At 41.8% G+C, this 16,452-nt stretch overlaps 2 protein-coding genes across 15 annotated transcripts in view; one reads left to right on the top strand and one right to left on the bottom strand.

Annotated features, from left to right (window-relative positions):
- On the top strand, nt 1-13,094 carry dnm1l (dynamin 1-like). Of its 9 annotated transcripts, none has more exons than XM_071518048.1 (20): nt 1-174; nt 1,415-1,559; nt 2,319-2,354; nt 3,095-3,141; nt 3,880-3,951; nt 4,131-4,217; nt 4,333-4,495; nt 4,782-4,902; nt 5,153-5,284; nt 5,423-5,629; nt 5,767-5,887; nt 5,998-6,153; nt 6,273-6,362; nt 6,477-6,569; nt 7,098-7,151; nt 7,418-7,495; nt 8,720-8,875; nt 10,183-10,292; nt 10,423-10,582; nt 11,037-13,094. In XM_071518048.1, exons 1-20 carry the CDS (start codon nt 73-75, stop codon nt 11,091-11,093), a joined length of 2,187 nt encoding a protein of 728 aa, XP_071374149.1. In that variant the 5' UTR covers nt 1-72; the 3' UTR covers nt 11,094-13,094. The 9 variants fall into 9 exon arrangements, with proteins under 9 accessions (XP_071374149.1, XP_071374147.1, XP_071374150.1 ...); XM_071518046.1 differs by having other exon boundaries at nt 7,418-7,489; nt 8,699-8,875; XM_071518049.1 differs by having other exon boundaries at nt 7,418-7,489.
- Nucleotides 12,096-16,452, bottom strand: part of LOC139642962 (troponin T, cardiac muscle isoforms-like) — a 22,337-nt gene continuing 17,980 nt past the window's right edge. The window contains exons 1-13 of one of the 6 annotated variants that reach the window (XM_071518061.1): nt 15,858-15,895; nt 15,728-15,738; nt 15,620-15,637; nt 15,442-15,463; nt 15,302-15,359; nt 15,072-15,188; nt 14,898-14,975; nt 14,676-14,789; nt 14,372-14,484; nt 14,075-14,165; nt 13,447-13,484; nt 13,336-13,338; nt 12,129-12,181 (exon numbers count right to left, since the gene is read on the bottom strand). In XM_071518061.1, coding sequence (XP_071374162.1) covers nt 12,136-12,181; nt 13,336-13,338; nt 13,447-13,484; nt 14,075-14,165; nt 14,372-14,484; nt 14,676-14,789; nt 14,898-14,975; nt 15,072-15,188; nt 15,302-15,359; nt 15,442-15,463; nt 15,620-15,637; nt 15,728-15,738; nt 15,858-15,895 — 747 coding nt within the window. In that variant the 3' untranslated portion in view covers nt 12,129-12,135. The other 5 variants (XM_071518058.1, XM_071518062.1, XM_071518059.1 and 2 more) reach the window with 5 other exon arrangements.

The raw sequence follows: 16,452 nt of genomic DNA on the forward strand, positions 1-16,452 counted from the left end.
CATTGAATGACTTTGTACCCGTGTGTTGCAGGGTAGTTGTCCGTTTGACAGGTAGCGATTAGGATCATAACTATGGAGGCCCTCATACCTGTCATAAACAAACTGCAAGATGTATTTAATACGGTAGGCGCAGACATAATCCAGCTGCCGCAGATAGCTGTTGTTGGAACTCAGGTAAGAAACGCCAGTCTGCTAGTGATAATGCTAGCAAGCTAACTAGTTAGTTAGCTAACGCTAACTTACTGTTGTGGCTAGTTCTGTTGCGTTGACGTCAATTATCTTTCACTTTCATATACAAGTGTAGCAGATGTAGCTGTTAAAGTTAGTTTAGTTGCCGTTTTTTACAAGCACTTAACCAACGTAGCAGTTTAAAGCTAAGTTACATCTAGTTTCACTTACAAACCCAGTCCGTTGTAACAATATTGTGCCTGACAGCCAAGGAACAAGCAAATTTCCACAGCGCGTTACAGTGACTTTATTTCCTCAAAATAAAATCCACTTCGACTTTGCTTTAACTTGGTCAGATTGCTGAATTTCAACACAGCTTACCCCCCATTCTCCACACAGAACCTAGCCACCGTCTTTCTAGAAAACATGATGTGTATGAACACTGTTATTTAGGACAGCAGTGTGCTAAATAAAGTTTAGGACACTGCTGATGTAGCTATAGGCATACAGTAGCTAAATCAGCAGTGTCCTAAACTTTATTTTCCATTCACACAAACCAGGCAGGACAAAAACCTTTATAGTCACGCTGTTCATCCCGCTACCTTGTGTACACTGTATAGCCTAATTGGTTTAGTGTGATATCTTTTGCCTGACACGTTTACTTTCACTGGTCAGCTAATAGGATGTCACCGTCTCAGACCTTTTGGCAGACGTCTACGGGTGTTACAGTAACATGGGGCCAGCCACAGGACGCTTTCAACGCCTGGTCTCTTATGTGTGTCCTTGTCAGTGCTCCTTTAGATTCAGATACACAAGGACCTTCAGTTAAGGACAGCTGTAACTTAGTCTAGATCCCAAGTCTTATTGATTACTTGGTTGTCCCTGTCAGGTCTATAATTAGGCCTGCTTAAATCAGTCAGAAACACCATTAGGTGACTACTGCAGAGGAAGCAACAGATTACATTTTGAACCCTCATCTCCTATGGAGGAAATAGCTTAATTACTAGTCTATTAAAGGGGAATCTAGCCTGGCCATGTGAGATATTTGGGCTCACCAGGTCTCAAGAAGGGCTACTGTACTACACACAGCTTTGAAATAACACCCAGCAGAGTGTCACATGCAGTCAAGCTCTATGTTGTGTAGGCTGACGATGGGAGGACCGACTTCTGTGGTGAATGAGTCATGCAGACTGTATTTCTCACATTTGGTTTTGTTTTGTAAGTATTGTTGTTGTTGTGTTTACAGAGTAGCGGGAAGAGTTCTGTGCTGGAGAGCCTGGTTGGCCGGGACCTCCTGCCACGTGGCACGGGCATCGTCACACGCCGGCCCCTCATCCTGCAGCTGGTGCACATCGACCCAGAGGACCGCAGGAAAACAAGCGAAGAGAACGGTAACTTCAAACCTTCACCCCTCCCTGCAGCTTCTGCCTATTGCTGACTGCTCTGGTGTTGTTTTGGTTATAATAGGGGGTTGTTATATGTTAGGCTAATTCTCTCTCACCTCTCCAGACGTTACATTAATTCTCCATTAGAGAGTGTTTGCTTGACGGTGACTTTCCCTGTTTGTGTTTGTGTATGACAAGACAAGCTGAATTGTTTGTGAAACAGTATTTCTTTTTTTGGGATAGCCAGGTTTTGGTTTTGGTTTTAGGTGAAACCATATCAGGAAATGTTGGATCAAGCAAACTGAATATAGTGTATTCAATGAATCCAGTGAAGCGAATGCACAAGGATGTCACAGTCTGTGTGATTCAGATGGGCAGCTGGGACAAGTCATATTAATTAAGCTGATGCTGAGTTCTGCAGTATCCTCCACCTCCACTGGCCAAGTACACAGCACTTCATAAGACTCACTATAAACAGCCGCTTTGCTTAGTTCTGAGATTTCCCTGCTTTGTGCTGTAGCAAAACAATTTTTAATTCACAACAGTGTGGAATATCATTCCATTGTGAAAGGAATGGTATTTTAACTCAAAATGAGCTCTGATATCATCCACTTCTCAGTGAAAAGAAAATGGTACTGCACTCCTTTAAATCGTGTGCTCTGGGAATGGCCTCAGGGTGACTCTGCATTGCTGCAGAGTCTCATGCAGGAGCTGCAGTTAGCCAGGCTAACCTTTTTTTCTCCTGTCATCTCTCTTTAACCACAGAATCCAATTCCAGGAAAAATGGACGCCTTTACAGAGGTCTCCTTTTCCTTGTTCTTTGCCTTTTGTCTGTATTTCGCAACCTCCTCTCTTTTGCCCACTCTGCCCCATCCCGCCTTGTATTATTTGTGTAGCCTCACTTAAGCTGCCAAATCATGTGGCTTGGTATTATTCAGTTCACACATCCCCATTAAGGCTGGTCTCTGTTTCAGTTGAAGTTAGACAAAGAATTTAACAGAACCCTGTGGAATAATTTATCTTAAGTTTGTAATGAGTTTTATATTTTAAAAGTCATGGTAAGTATAGCCCTTAAGGGCAAATAAGTATTCCACACTGATTCCAACTTGCTCAAACAAACACCACTTAGAGTATCCTTAAATACTTGCTGCCTCTGACATAACTAACAGACTCCACCCTTTTGATGTTGTTTCCTTAGTTTTGTAGCGGGGTTAATTATTTAAGCTGAAATAATTACTTTGTTTTGCAAGACTGATAGACCCTGTAGGTCTCTGCTTCCCATAATGTGCCGTGCTTGTTTTGCTTTAGGCTATACTTTGCTTCCATTACTGTTAAAAAACAAAGTTTCTCAGTATGTTTTTTGTTCAAATCTCTGGTCTTCTGCTGTGGATTTTTGGTCTGAAGAGTATTCCCATCCCAGCTGAGCTTCCCTTGAGACATTTAACATGGTGACAGTAATAATGACAACACTGATCTCAAGGCCACATCTGTCAAACAAGCAGGGACTGACACCATCTGTCCTCGACTTTCCATTTTTACAGGCATCGACGGAGAGGAATGGGGCAAATTTCTACACACCAAAAGCAAGGTATGCCACTGTATTCTCAGTCCCTGGTCTTCATGGCCTTGTTTGTTTGCCAGAAAACAGTATTCTCAAAGGAATTTCCCATCACTGCTGTAAATAGAAACATCTGAATATTTGATATGGTGGGTCAGATAATGAAACTGCAGTGCTACGTGTTCTGTATTGATTCCTTGACATCTATGGAATAGATGATTTTGTGGTTTTGTGGAATGTGTTCAACAGGAACGACTACAATCTGTAATCACATCAGGCACACGCCCTTTCAGTTGCTAAAAATATTTACATGGCTGTAGCCTAGGGTTAATGTCCTCTTGGGGGGAAATTGGTAAATTGCATAATATCCACAGGGAAAGTGCGCAGTGTCTCTTGTGCTCCAAATGGATCCTCATGTCTGCACAAGGAAGCCCTTGTGATGTGCTCCTAATAGCATTGATATATCCTCATGATAGTGTATTATTCTGTGAACAGGATCCTCTTGTCTGATCCTATTTTGTGTCACCCTATCATTTTCCAATGTCAATTTATGGGTTTTGCATTGTTTGATTATCAATGATTTACTGCAGGTGAGCTTCAGAAAAAAGTAGCTCATTAACAGTTAATCACACTGAAATATATTTGGCCAACATGCTGTACCCTTCATGCCTAATTGAATCATTTGTTCCACTCTCTGTGGTTTCATACACAGTAGCTAAATGCCAAGTCTTTAATGTTTGTATGTGGTTGTTTTGATTGTCTTTTTAGATCTACACAGACTTTGAGGAAATCAGACAAGAAATTGAAGCTGAAACTGAAAGAGTTTCTGGCAATAACAAGGTATGCTAATTAGGCCCATAAAGAGGGAACATCAAATGTTGCCAAACAAGAAATTGTGAATATGGAAATGGGAGGAGCTTTGAATTTCAACATCAACTTGAGGTTTTTAAATCAACCCCTTATGTAGTACTGGACTCTAATTTTATGAAAATAATTGACTTTTTCTGTCTTTCCTCTAGGGCATTAGTGATGAGCCCATTCACCTGAAAATCTTCTCACCGCACGTTGTGAATCTTACATTGGTGGATCTTCCTGGCATTACAAAGGTACAAAAGGTTTTCCTTTTGTTTCCCGTTGTCAAAACCAGCAGGATATATGAGCTGAAAACCACACTTCAGACTAATTTCATGGTTTGAAGTCAAAGGGTGTTTTTTCAAACAGGTCCCAGTGGGAGACCAACCCAAAGACATAGAGATCCAGATCAGAGAGTTGATCCTGAAGTACATCTCCAACCCCAACTCCATCATCCTGGCTGTGACTGCTGCCAACACAGACATGGCCACATCAGAGGCCCTCAAGGTGGCCCGTGAGGTTGACCCCGATGGTAAATAGCCTCCTTTTCTGCTCCTCTGTTTTCTGTTCTTTCTGTCTTTTCTTCTGTTTTCTTCTTTTTATGCCTCATCAACCTATCCCCCTACCTTTTGTCTTTTTTTTCCTCACTGTTTCTCTCTCCTCTATCCTCAGGTACTCCTCAGCAAGAGTGTTTGATCACTTTTAAAACCTTTAACCAGATACTCTTGGCCTTGCCTGCCAAAGCACTTGATTACTTGGAGCATGCAGGTACTGTGTTTTGTTGTCTTATAGCCATGTGTGTACGTCTGTGTGTTCAGGCAGGAGGACGCTAGCGGTGGTGACCAAACTGGATCTGATGGATGCTGGTACAGATGCCATGGATGTATTGATGGGCAGGGTCATCCCTGTCAAATTGGGCCTTATCGGCGTAGTCAACAGGTACTACTGCACTGTTTTGCCGATATTCGCCTCCATAGCACCCTGAATTGAGAGTTGGTATCAGTGAAACTCAAATACAGTCACACAGAGATGAATGGCTGTCATTGTAAATAAGAATTTGTTCTTAATTGACCTGCCTGGTTAAATAAAGGTTAAATAAAAAAAATAAAATAAAAATGAAGGGGGACAAAAACCACTTGTAAGACCTGTACACCTCCATGACCCATTTTGTGTTGATGCATCTTCTTAGGAGCCAGCTGGATATCAACAATAAGAAGACGGTGGCAGATGCCATCCGTGACGAATACGCCTTCCTACAAAAGAAGTACCCCTCCCTCGCAAACAGAAACGGAACCAAATACCTGGCCAGAACATTGAACAGGTGTGGGGTTGAAATGTATTATGAGCCAGTTTTCAATTCAACAAAATAACAGTCATTTATTAACCTTGTATATTTGAGGTTTGCTCACTTCCTGGTTGTGGGCCTCTGAATCAACTGTTTTCTTTTTCCTTGTGGTAGGTTACTCATGCACCACATCCGAGATTGTCTTCCTGAGCTGAAGACTAGGATTAATGTGTTGGCAGCCCAGTACCAGTCCCTGCTCAGCAGTTATGGAGAACCTGTAGAAGATAAGAGTGCCACGTTGCTGCAGCTCATCACCAAGTTTGCTGCAGAGTACTGCCACACTATAGAGGGCACGGCCAAGTACATTGAGACAGCTGAACTGTGAGTTACGCAACTCTCATAAATGCATGTACCTTCATACACCACTAAGGGGTGCTAGCGCCATTTGTTTCCACAATGGTCAAATTAAAAACAAATTCTGCCCGTATGTGGAATGTAGTTTTCCTCTCCTTTTTCAGATGTGGTGGAGCAAGAATCTGTTACATCTTCCATGAGACGTTTGGTCGCACACTGGAGTCAGTAGATCCTTTGGGTGGTCTGACAACCATCGATGTGCTCACAGCAATCAGAAATGCAACGGTGGGTTTCTGCTGTCTCTCCAAGTTATAATCGCTGTCTAAACATATAAGCTTTTTGGCTTTTGCAGTTAAGTCAGAGAGACTGTTGGGTAATGTAGTTTGTGTGTGCAGGGCCCGAGGCCTGCTTTGTTTGTGCCTGAGGTTTCGTTTGAGTTGCTGGTGAAGAGGCAGGTGAAGCGTCTGGAGGAGCCCAGTCTGCGCTGTGTGGAGCTGGTTCACGAGGAGATGCAGAGGATTATCCAGCACTGCAGCAACTACAGCACACAGGTAGATACACCTTGCAGTATCAGCTAATGCTATTTTCACACACTCTGCACACGACACTGCACTAAGCACAGCATTGTTCTGCCCACTAAATGTATCATGTTTATTGCCCATCTCTGCAGGAGTTGCTGAGGTTTCCAAAACTCCATGATGCCATAGTAGAAGTGGTCACCTCCCTCCTCAGAAAAAGACTACCAGTCACCAATGAAATGGTCAGTCGCTGTTCGCTATTAAATCTCTGTTCACCCTTAAGACCCCTGGGTATTTATGATGGACTGCTCTGGGCATGCTAGTCTGAAATTGATTCTATCTTTTTTTTTTTTCAGGTTCACAACCTGGTTGCCATTGAGCTAGCCTACATCAACACCAAGCACCCCGACTTTGCTGATGCCTGTGGTCTCATGAACAATAACATAGAAGTAAGATATGAGCCTCTGCTCTTACTACATACAGTATGTTTTGAATGGAAGCTGATTAGTGCATATATCATTAGGATTTAATCACTTTTTTGTGATCCCTGTATGTAGGGATCATAATCAGATTATGGTAACTGTGCACATTTGTCCTTTCTCAGCAATGATCATTGCAGTAACATTTACTGACATTCATTGGGAGCAGTGTAGTACAACCACAGTCTTCTGCTCTGTTGTTGGTTCCTGAGCAGCTCCACTGAAGTAGTTTCTGCTTTAATGCTCCATGGGAGATGCAAAGTGGCCAACACTGGAAAACTGTGGTTGTACTGGACAGCTCCCAGGTATGAATGTGTGTAACAGTATGAATGTGAGGGAGGGCAGTGCTGAATGAAAATAGTCAAACAAAGAAAGAAAGTTTACAAAAGTGCCTTGCTCAAGGACATATGAATAGTAGTTGTTGAGACAGAGGGGGAAACTATTTGTTAATTGTTCTTGCCTGTATTTAACAATGTTTAATCTGTTTCTTTCTTGCAGGAGCAGAGACGCAACAGAATGAGAGATTTGCCCTCTGCTGTCCCCAGAGATAAGGTATAGTCAGTCTTTATGAGCTTCACTATCTTTCTCTTCTCTGGTTTTCTGGTTTCCTTTTCTACCAATCCTACAGGTATGGATTCCCTCCACCCAATCGGGTGGGTAGCTTTAACAAACTTTTATTTGTTGTACTTCTATTTGTTTTCTCCACCCAATGTAAAGCAATGTCAAGCTCCCAATGTAAAGCTCATGCACACCTCTGCTCTCATAGGTCCTATTAGTTTTCTGTCCACTCTACTCTTCCTCCTTTTGTCTTTCTCTAGTCCCTTAAGGGCCCAGGTGGGCAGTCTCTCTCCCCCACTGAGCCTCCTGCCCCCGAGGGCGAGACCGCCAAGGTGTGTGCCGCTCACTCACTGCCTGCTGGTGGCATGGTCTTGCCCACACCTAACAGTCTACCCACCCTGCGCCGTTCCTGTCCTCCTTATTACCCAAGCTTAAACCATACACTTGAAGTCCCCTTTGAAAAGACTGTATTCCTTCAAACTCAAAATGAAAAGGTTGGAAGCCACTTCAATGCAGAGGGTGGAAGTTTATTAATTGCTTTGTAGGCACAAAACAATAAGGTTCTTAAAGAGCAAAATCCTGCCTGAGGAAGTGTGCTAAGCTTGAAACGCATTGCTTATTCTGCATGTAGTATAGAAGCCAGTCACTGCGTTGTATTTTGCTCTTTAAGCGGCTTATTGTTTTGAGCCTACAAAGCAATTAAACTTTCACCCTCTGCATTGAAGTTGCTTTCAACCTTTTCGTTTAGTTTGCTGCGGCCGTTTTGGAAGCCAATATTTTTTTCTCCACTTTCTCTAGTGGATTCCTCTATGCATTATACATTATACATCAGACTGTTTTTTAAGTGATGGATTGTTTATGTATAATGCAGAGTGCTGGTGTCTTGTGATTGTATGTTGTCTCCTTTGATTGTCATGGTTTAGGGAGTGATACCTGATACCAACACTAACTGAATGTAGCCTATTTAATGCACCACTTTCATTGAATGGCGAACCTGACGAAAGCCTGTTGGCGGAGCGTGCAGTTCGCTACATGTTTTTGCACTTGTATTGTAAGAAATATGGACTATTGAAGAAATACTGGACTGAGGCCTCTTGCTGTGCAATTAACTTTAACTTTAACAAATTTATGTGGTTTCTGTGCACAGGGCAAAACCTATTTCATTAGCCTTGGTGATGTAACTTGTCCACACTGCCTGTCGATATGTCCCGCCAACCCCCCTGCTCACTCAGTTCTAAATCAGGAGAAAAAACAACAATCCAGAATAACTTCTTTGCAGTGACGTCAAAGAAGGCCTGTGGCACATGGCTATTTGAATGCATTTTGAAAATTGTGTGAATTATCTTATCACAGTGCACTATTTTTGTACTATTTCATTAACCTTGGTGATTTAACCTCTTCTCCTGACTGCCTGTCCAGCCCTTGTAAGTGCATAACCTGAGCAGGACACCTGACAGACCTTCTCCCCCCTCTCTCCCTCCCTCCTCCCCCCTCTCTCCCTCCGTCCTCCCCCCTCTCTCCCTCCCTCCTCCCCCCTCCAGGCAGCAGCCGGCAGCTCCCAGGGTGCCTCTGTCAGTGAGCAGGTAGACAGCGGGACAGGGAACTGGAGGGGCATGCTGAAGAGGGGAGAGGACGGTGTGCCTGCAGACAGGGCCGTGCTCCAGCCTCCCATCCCTGCAAGCCCACAGAAGGGCCACGCTGTCAACCTGCTAGATGTGGTGGGTACTGGGCATTTGTGTACATTGATGGGCTTCAGAGACAGTCCCAGGGCCTCGGAATATGGCACCATACATAATATTTACACTAACAGTTTGAAGCACACAGCTACATCATGCCCAGCAGATAAACATGCTCAAGTCAAGTTTTATACAGTATGTATAGCACATTTCATACACAATCCAAAAAAGTAGTGTAAACCCGCTTTAAAAATGCATATCACATGGAGAAAACACATATACACCTGATGTCCTCTATAGTCACCATTTGTGGGTTAGTGCATCATTCTTTTGTTATCTGAATTGGGCTTCTGTGTGAATGCTCCCCTTGAATTATGGCACAAAGGATTGCAACACCAAATCCTGTGTATTGTTAAAAAATATCATATAGAACACAAACATGCACACACACACACACACACACACACACACACACACACACACACACACACGCATAGGGATAAGACCTCGTCAAAGGCTTTAGAGAAAGGTTTTTAGCATGTTTTTAAGAGATTAGAGTTGGAGTTAACCTCAGGTCCTCTGGTAGACTATTCCAACAACTGAAAGCGTAATCGCTAAAAACAGTTTTGCCAGAATTGGATTTCATCCTTGAAAAAAGAATTAAGGTTAGAGGCCATGGTCTGCAGACCTCAGAGACCTGGTTGGCTCATATACTGTATAACAGTCAAGCCAGAAATGTATTGTGTATCTGGACCATTTAGAGCTTTGTAGACAAACTTTGACAAGTTTTGACACCTTAAAGTAAACTCTAATGCCTACTAAAAGCCAGAGCAGAGATCTAAGAACAGGTGAAATGTGTGTAGTTTTTCTTGTCCTTACTGCAGTACTCTGAATAAGCTGCAGCCAACCCACATTTTTTTTTTTTTCAGAAGACTGTGGAGAGCATTACAGTAGTGTAATCTACTTGCAATTAAGGCATGCGCAAGAGTGTGACTGTGACAGAAAACCTCTGACTTAAGAAATATTGTTGATGGATACCTCTTTTAGTGATGCTGTTTATGTGACTTTGGAAGGTCACATCAGCATCCATAGTCAGACCAGTGTTTCTGATCTGCTCACTTAAATTCAGAGACATGGAGTCTATGTAAGCAGAGATTAAATATACCTCATTCTTATCTTTGTTAAGCTGAAGAGCGTTTCAGTCAATCAGCTGAATTTCAGTTGTTCTGGACTCTTATTCATTTCAAATGTGTGACTATTTTTTACTGCTTTTTTGTGCTCCTGGTCACATCCCTGTCAGCTCTTTGAGTAGTTCAGTAACAAGCAGATTTATTGCCCTTTATTGCCAGCCTGTCCCAGTATCCAGGAAGCTTTCTGCTCGGGAGCAGCGGGACTGCGAGGTCATCGAGAGACTCATCAAGTCCTATTTCCTCATCGTACGGAAAAACATCCAGGACAGGTACACATCTACTCAGACTTGCCATTTTATGCGTCCACCATTCTAAAAAGATATTCAGTTGACCCTTTCATTTTTTATCCTCTTCTCCTCTCTACTCTCCTCCCACCTTGTCTGTTCTTCTTCGGTCCAGTGTACCTAAGGCAGTGATGCACTTCCTGGTGAACCATGTGAAGGACTGCCTGCAGAGTGAGCTGGTGGGGCAGCTGTACAAGACGGGCCTGCTGGACGACCTGCTCACAGAGTCCGAGGACATGGCCCAGAGACGCAATGAGGCCGCAGACATGCTCAAGGTAACAGATTTCATCACCAAGTTCAGCTATAGATGGCAAGAACATGAGCCAGTGTCAAGGATACACAGAATATACAGAATAGTAGGGACTCTTTTCATGAATTGTACTGATGAGGTGAATCCAGGTAAAAGCCATTATCCCATATTGATTTCCCTTATTAAATCTATACCAATCACAAAGGATGAGATGTAGATTAAGAGAAGCAGACAGAAGGATTTTAAAGATTTTAAAGACAATTGCGATGTGGATTGTGCAACTCGATATCAGAAAGATGTCCCTAATACTTTGTACATTCAGTGTTTTACTCTAATAGTTGACGTAGAAACTCTGTACCCAAATTGGTACCTAAAAAGCTTGAGTTTGGGACATGAAATGAATACAGGGTTTTGTTTAGGTGACTGTAGAACTTGCCAGTGTTTGTGTATTTATGCACTGTTTCCATTCCTGTCCCCAGGCCTTGCAGAAAGCCAGCCAGGTGATAGCAGAGATCAGAGAAACCCACCTATGGTGAGGCGGTCTCTCTACCAGCAGGCTGTGTTCCTCCCTCATGGACCTCCATACTATCCCAAAACCCCCAATTCCCTGCTCCGTCTCCCAGACCCCCAGCCCCAGAATGAAGAGACGGACAACTTGAAAATGCACTGGTGTCAATATGTGTGTATCGAAATATAGTTTTATGTACAGTACGGACTTGTATTACATGAAGGGCAGTACATATCGGTCTCTTCCACCATCAGCACCTCACATGCTCCTCTCCTACATGATTATATCTTTCATATGTAATTAAGTACAGTAAATACGTAAATATTGTTATGCTTCACTACTATGTGGAGCCTTGCTGAGGAATGTCTGTTCCTGATGTAGATTTAAATTAAAGCTAGAAATGACAAACCCACCAGATCAACACTCTGGATCATTGGATGCTGCAGCACATACATGCTGTCTTTATCATGCTGCTTTTCCTGTCAGCTGTAGATTATTTTATTACGTTAGCAAAATGTGTCTACTGCTAATTTTCTCAAAGAAATGCATTTCTCTTAGATATTTGTATTGGTTTTCCAATATGAGTACTGGTGAAAATACCATTTTTACACACTCTTCTGTTTCCTGTGAATGACTGAAACATTTCTTTTTTCTTGATATGTTACAAAGGTTAATTACCCAGACCCATTTTTTTTTCCTTTTGTTTACATGTCCTCCTTGTTCAACAAGCGCCCTCATCAAATGATTTTTAGAGGTCTCAGTACGTTCATTCAACAAGCTGTGACTGAATTATTTTGGCTGCTGTTCAGCCTGGGTTTTTGTATTAATATATCTTTTAAATAAATTTCACTGTTGGGGTGTGTAAGACAAAATTACATAGTAACTAAAATAGACAATCAGCATAGTTTACAGAAAGGCAACAGAGTGAATGTAATGACTAATTTATTGACTTGATACACTGATGATTGACATGTAGCTCAACATAATAGAACAATGAACAAACACACACAACAGACACATGGGCCAATTTCTGGTGTCATGGTCTGCCCTCTCCCTGTCTGGTAACTCCTTTACCTCAGCCGGCCGCCCATCTTGCCCTTGCCACGGCCTTTGGCGCTGAAAGGGTGCAGGAAATGGTTAATGTAGCGACAGGCTGCAGCCAAGCTCAGCAGTCAGCGACTTTAGCACAAGTGGAGGTCATTCAATTGCAGCACTTAGTACACACATGGTTCGGTTGTGAATGTGTGTAACGTTTCTTATGTCGATCTGTCAGTGCAAATCGGTGAACAGGGTTTCATTTATTTTGGCATGTACAGTATTGATTGTAAAATGTTAAAATCCACCCCAAACCACAACTTGTAGCCTATATTATTCCCAAAAGATAAAAATGCAAGCAGAAATACCCAAATATATGATGTCCATTAGAGCCAACTTTTTTAGCTTTACCATTACAAAATAGTGGGAGACTGACTTTGGCACTATGACGGTACCCATAATGAGTTTCTTGAGATTCAGGCATTTTTCCTGGCTCCACCACTCTTCTCAAATAAAGTTAATTCTGGTCTTAATGCTCAACCAAAATTGTATAAATACACAAAGTTAAACTCTAATTCATCATCAGTGGAGCAGCTCCAGGATTCATTTCCCAATGACATTACAGATAAGAGGCCACTTTATCTCATTTATAGATTTTAAAGAGTTCACAATCATAATAATTATGTAACTTCTTTGGAACAGGTTTTTGCTGCAATTTCAGACCATACCACCATTTGTATTGTGACCACTTACATTTCTGTCTGGTCTCCGTTTAAAATGCAATAGGTTACCATGCAGAGTTGGCTAGATGCAGCATACAATGCAAACATACAGTACACAGACATACAAACAGATGTAACAAAGTAACAAGATTCATAAAGATGTGATGCCAATGATGGAGATGTTTGGAGAATGATTAGCCTCAAGGTTGTGGCTATTCTATAGTTTGACAGTACCTGTGTTTTAGCATTCAAAGAATGTATGCAAATAAAAGATTGGATCCTTTGATCTCAGATTCATTCATGAATGTGACCATGGGGAGATGTGAAGAGGTAATGCGGTAAGAAAATGAAGATGACGATGATGGAAAGAAGTAACCATTAGTTTTTTTCAATGAAGGTGAACAACTACTGTTAATTCTCTCTTTTGTCAAAGTCCAAAACTTGCATGGCAAAAAAAACATGAACCTGAAAAGGGATTGGACACCTTGCACAGATTTAGACAAGATGTTGTACAATCTTAGCAAAATAATCAAAGTAGAGAAGAGTCCAGCATCCAGTCTCTCTGGGAAAACAGAGTAGCTAGACCCAGGCGGTCTAGCTACCCAGACCCCTTGCTGCACTTACCTCTGGTGGTCCTGGACCCGAGCAAGAAGCTGGTTAATCTGTAAGGACACACATAAGCCTGGCTAAGCATTTTAAAGAACACCTTTAGTCACAGAGAAGACACCTGAGAAGTCCAGCAGAGGAGGAAACCAACAGGAACCCAGGACCTGGATGGCCCTCTATTGACCCAACATGTCACCTGCAGGCTGTGGCTCACCTTTGACCTTAGAAGACCAACTTGAACCATGACCTCATAGAGTGGCAACTGTCATCAGGCTGGACTAAACCTGAGACAAGACTACACCACAGACAAGACGAGACATTTGAGGAGACGTCCTCCTGACAACAAAGAATTACTGCTTCCATTGATCACTGACTCTAAACTGGAGAACAGAAATACGATAGTCAGTCGCATGTTTAGGTAATTCCTGAACTAACCTCTGTGATTTCCATTAAGTGATTTGAAGAACATTAAATGCTAGTGTTTGTGAAAAGTAAATAATTTCAAAGATGTCGGTGCTCTGGTTGTCTGATTTCCATCATGATTCAGGAAGATCTTCCTCTTCTTGTTTTGTTCTGGAAGACATGATCATCGTATATAATCTGTCAAAGCGATTATTTTTGTTTTGATGTGTGTTGGATGACTCACATCATATTTCTGTCTTTTGAGTTTCTCGGTGAGGTCAAACTTCTCCGCCTCTAGCTCCATCATCCACTGCCACAGCTCACTGGCCTTCTCCCTGAACAAAAACAACCAATCAAATGTCATGTTAAGAGCGTTTGTTTCACATCCAGTGATGCAACAAAATGTAATACCACAATCCTATTCATCTTTGGTGCATTTATGTATTAACAAAAAAAAAACAACTCCATTTATTATAATACAGTATGCAATCTTTCATGAGACATGCTGCAGGTGTCAGTGTATCTAACAGCGGTGTCATACTTGAGTTTATCCTCATTTAGATGATCAATATTGAGGGGTTTCCTGCGTTCAGCCAGGATCTTCTTCTTCTTCTCCCTCTCAGTTTGTTTCTTGGCTCCCTTTCTGGTCTCATTCTGTGGTAATCAAACGAAGAAGAAACAAAAGTCAGTGTGAGTGAAAGTATAAACTGGATATTTGTGCTTTTTGAATACATCCGCTACTTTTACCAATATGAACGAATTAATGAATTAATGGCTTAATTTCTTAGAACTGTAAACTGTGGAATTTCACTTTCACAGTTTTAGGCCATAATAAGTTGAATGACCTTCTGCTGAATGCCGCCATACTGGTGGGTCATGTTTGTGAGGGCCTTCTTCTTCTTGGCATCTTCATCATGCTTCTTACGCTGCTCCTCCAGCTCCTTCCTCTCCTTCTCCTCCTGTACACCGACAGATGTAAATGATTTAGGAGAGGAACTACAGTGCATGCTTCATGCTGTCTTGTTGTAGTTTGTATGTGCTGTAGGATGATACAAGTGAGAACTTACAGCAAGTCTGGCCTGCCTCTCCTTCTCTCTCTCCGACCGGATCCTCTGCTGGTCTGCTCTCTCAGCACGACGCTTCTCCTGCAAGCATGCATAGACACACACACACACACACACATTGTCATGGTGCTTTTGACCAAACAGAAGCATAGGAATCTGTATATGATTGACACTCACAATTCTGTTGACGAGGGCGATAAGCTCCTCCTCCTCTTTCTTCCTCTGGATGAAGTGAGCCTCGATCAGAGACTGCAGCTCAGACAGATCCTTCTCCTGACGCTTCCTGTGGATGTCCTGCCACCAGAAAAACAAATCAGGGTCACTGGGTCATGTAGTTTTGTGTGTGTGTGTGTGTGTGTGTGTGGGTAGTTGGAAGGGGCCATTTAATAAGGTTAAGGTGAACTCACATCAAAATCCACTTTATCGCCGTCAGGGATCTTTGGGGCCGTAATATTTGTCATAAACCTGTGGGTGTGATAATGAATTATTGTATAATCCACCCTGGGTGGTGTTCTAATAGCTTATATAAAAACACTGAGAAACTTACTTAGGCTTGGGCTTTGACTCATCTGGGAAGAGGAACAGAAAACAAAATCCATCAGAAATAAATTGATGAGAAAGTGTGTGAAAGTAATCTAACATTTAAGAAAGAAACAAGTTGTTATATTATGAAAAGAGCAAGGTAAAAAGAAAAAAGCTGAAACATGAAAGGATATTTTTCTTACCTGTCACCTCCTCTTGCACTGATGATCAATAAGATAAATAAATTATTAGCAAAGTGCTTGAAAACAAAATACAAAATATGGAAATTTGGACACATACAACCCTCTTACCTTCTTCCTCCCTTCACCAGAACAGCAGCATTAAAAAAGAGATAAAATAGAATTTTAGTGTTCTGCATTAACTGAGGAATCAAAAATTGTATCATAATTTTAAAATATAAGTGTAAGAATGGTTACATACTGAACTTCCTCCTCCATGACTTCTTCTGTGTCAGACATTTTGTTTTGAATGTGCCCTGGAAAATGGATCCCTATTAACCTATTTTTAGAAGTTAGGTAAAAATATATCTTATCATTAAAAAATATAGCAAGTATAGCATGGGATAGCAAGCATTTGTACAGTCTGCAACAACTGTCAGTATTAGCACAAACATCTCAGGTCATTAGTAGTGTTTGTTTTATAAAATATTTCATTTCTATTGTCTCAGAGCAGGGCACCTTTTAGTCATTGTAAATGCAAATCTATTCATGAATACTAGTGTCACTAATGAAGAGCAATTAATCACAATCTTTGTATTCAGTGGAAGAACAAACCATTTAGTGTTTCACAGGTGGAAGGTTAGAATTAGACCAAAGCCTTGACACATGTCAGAGTCCATAGACTGAAGGCTCTACATAGACAGAGCTACTGTTTCAGACAGAACGCCCCACCTGTCCACCAGGCAGTGACTGACAGGCTGGTCAAAATACAATTCAATCATGTTTTGTGAGACAGAAACAGCGGGAAACGTTTTTGCCAGTGAGAAAAGTTTCAAACCAGTGATATGAAGAGATTT

Source organism: Centroberyx affinis, unplaced genomic scaffold (genome assembly GCF_046629955.1).
Source record: "Centroberyx affinis isolate AG114_WGS23_722 - 3 ecotype Tasmania unplaced genomic scaffold, CSIRO-AGI_Caff_v1 ptg000549l_1, whole genome shotgun sequence".
Taxonomy (NCBI): domain Eukaryota; kingdom Metazoa; phylum Chordata; class Actinopteri; order Beryciformes; family Berycidae; genus Centroberyx; species Centroberyx affinis.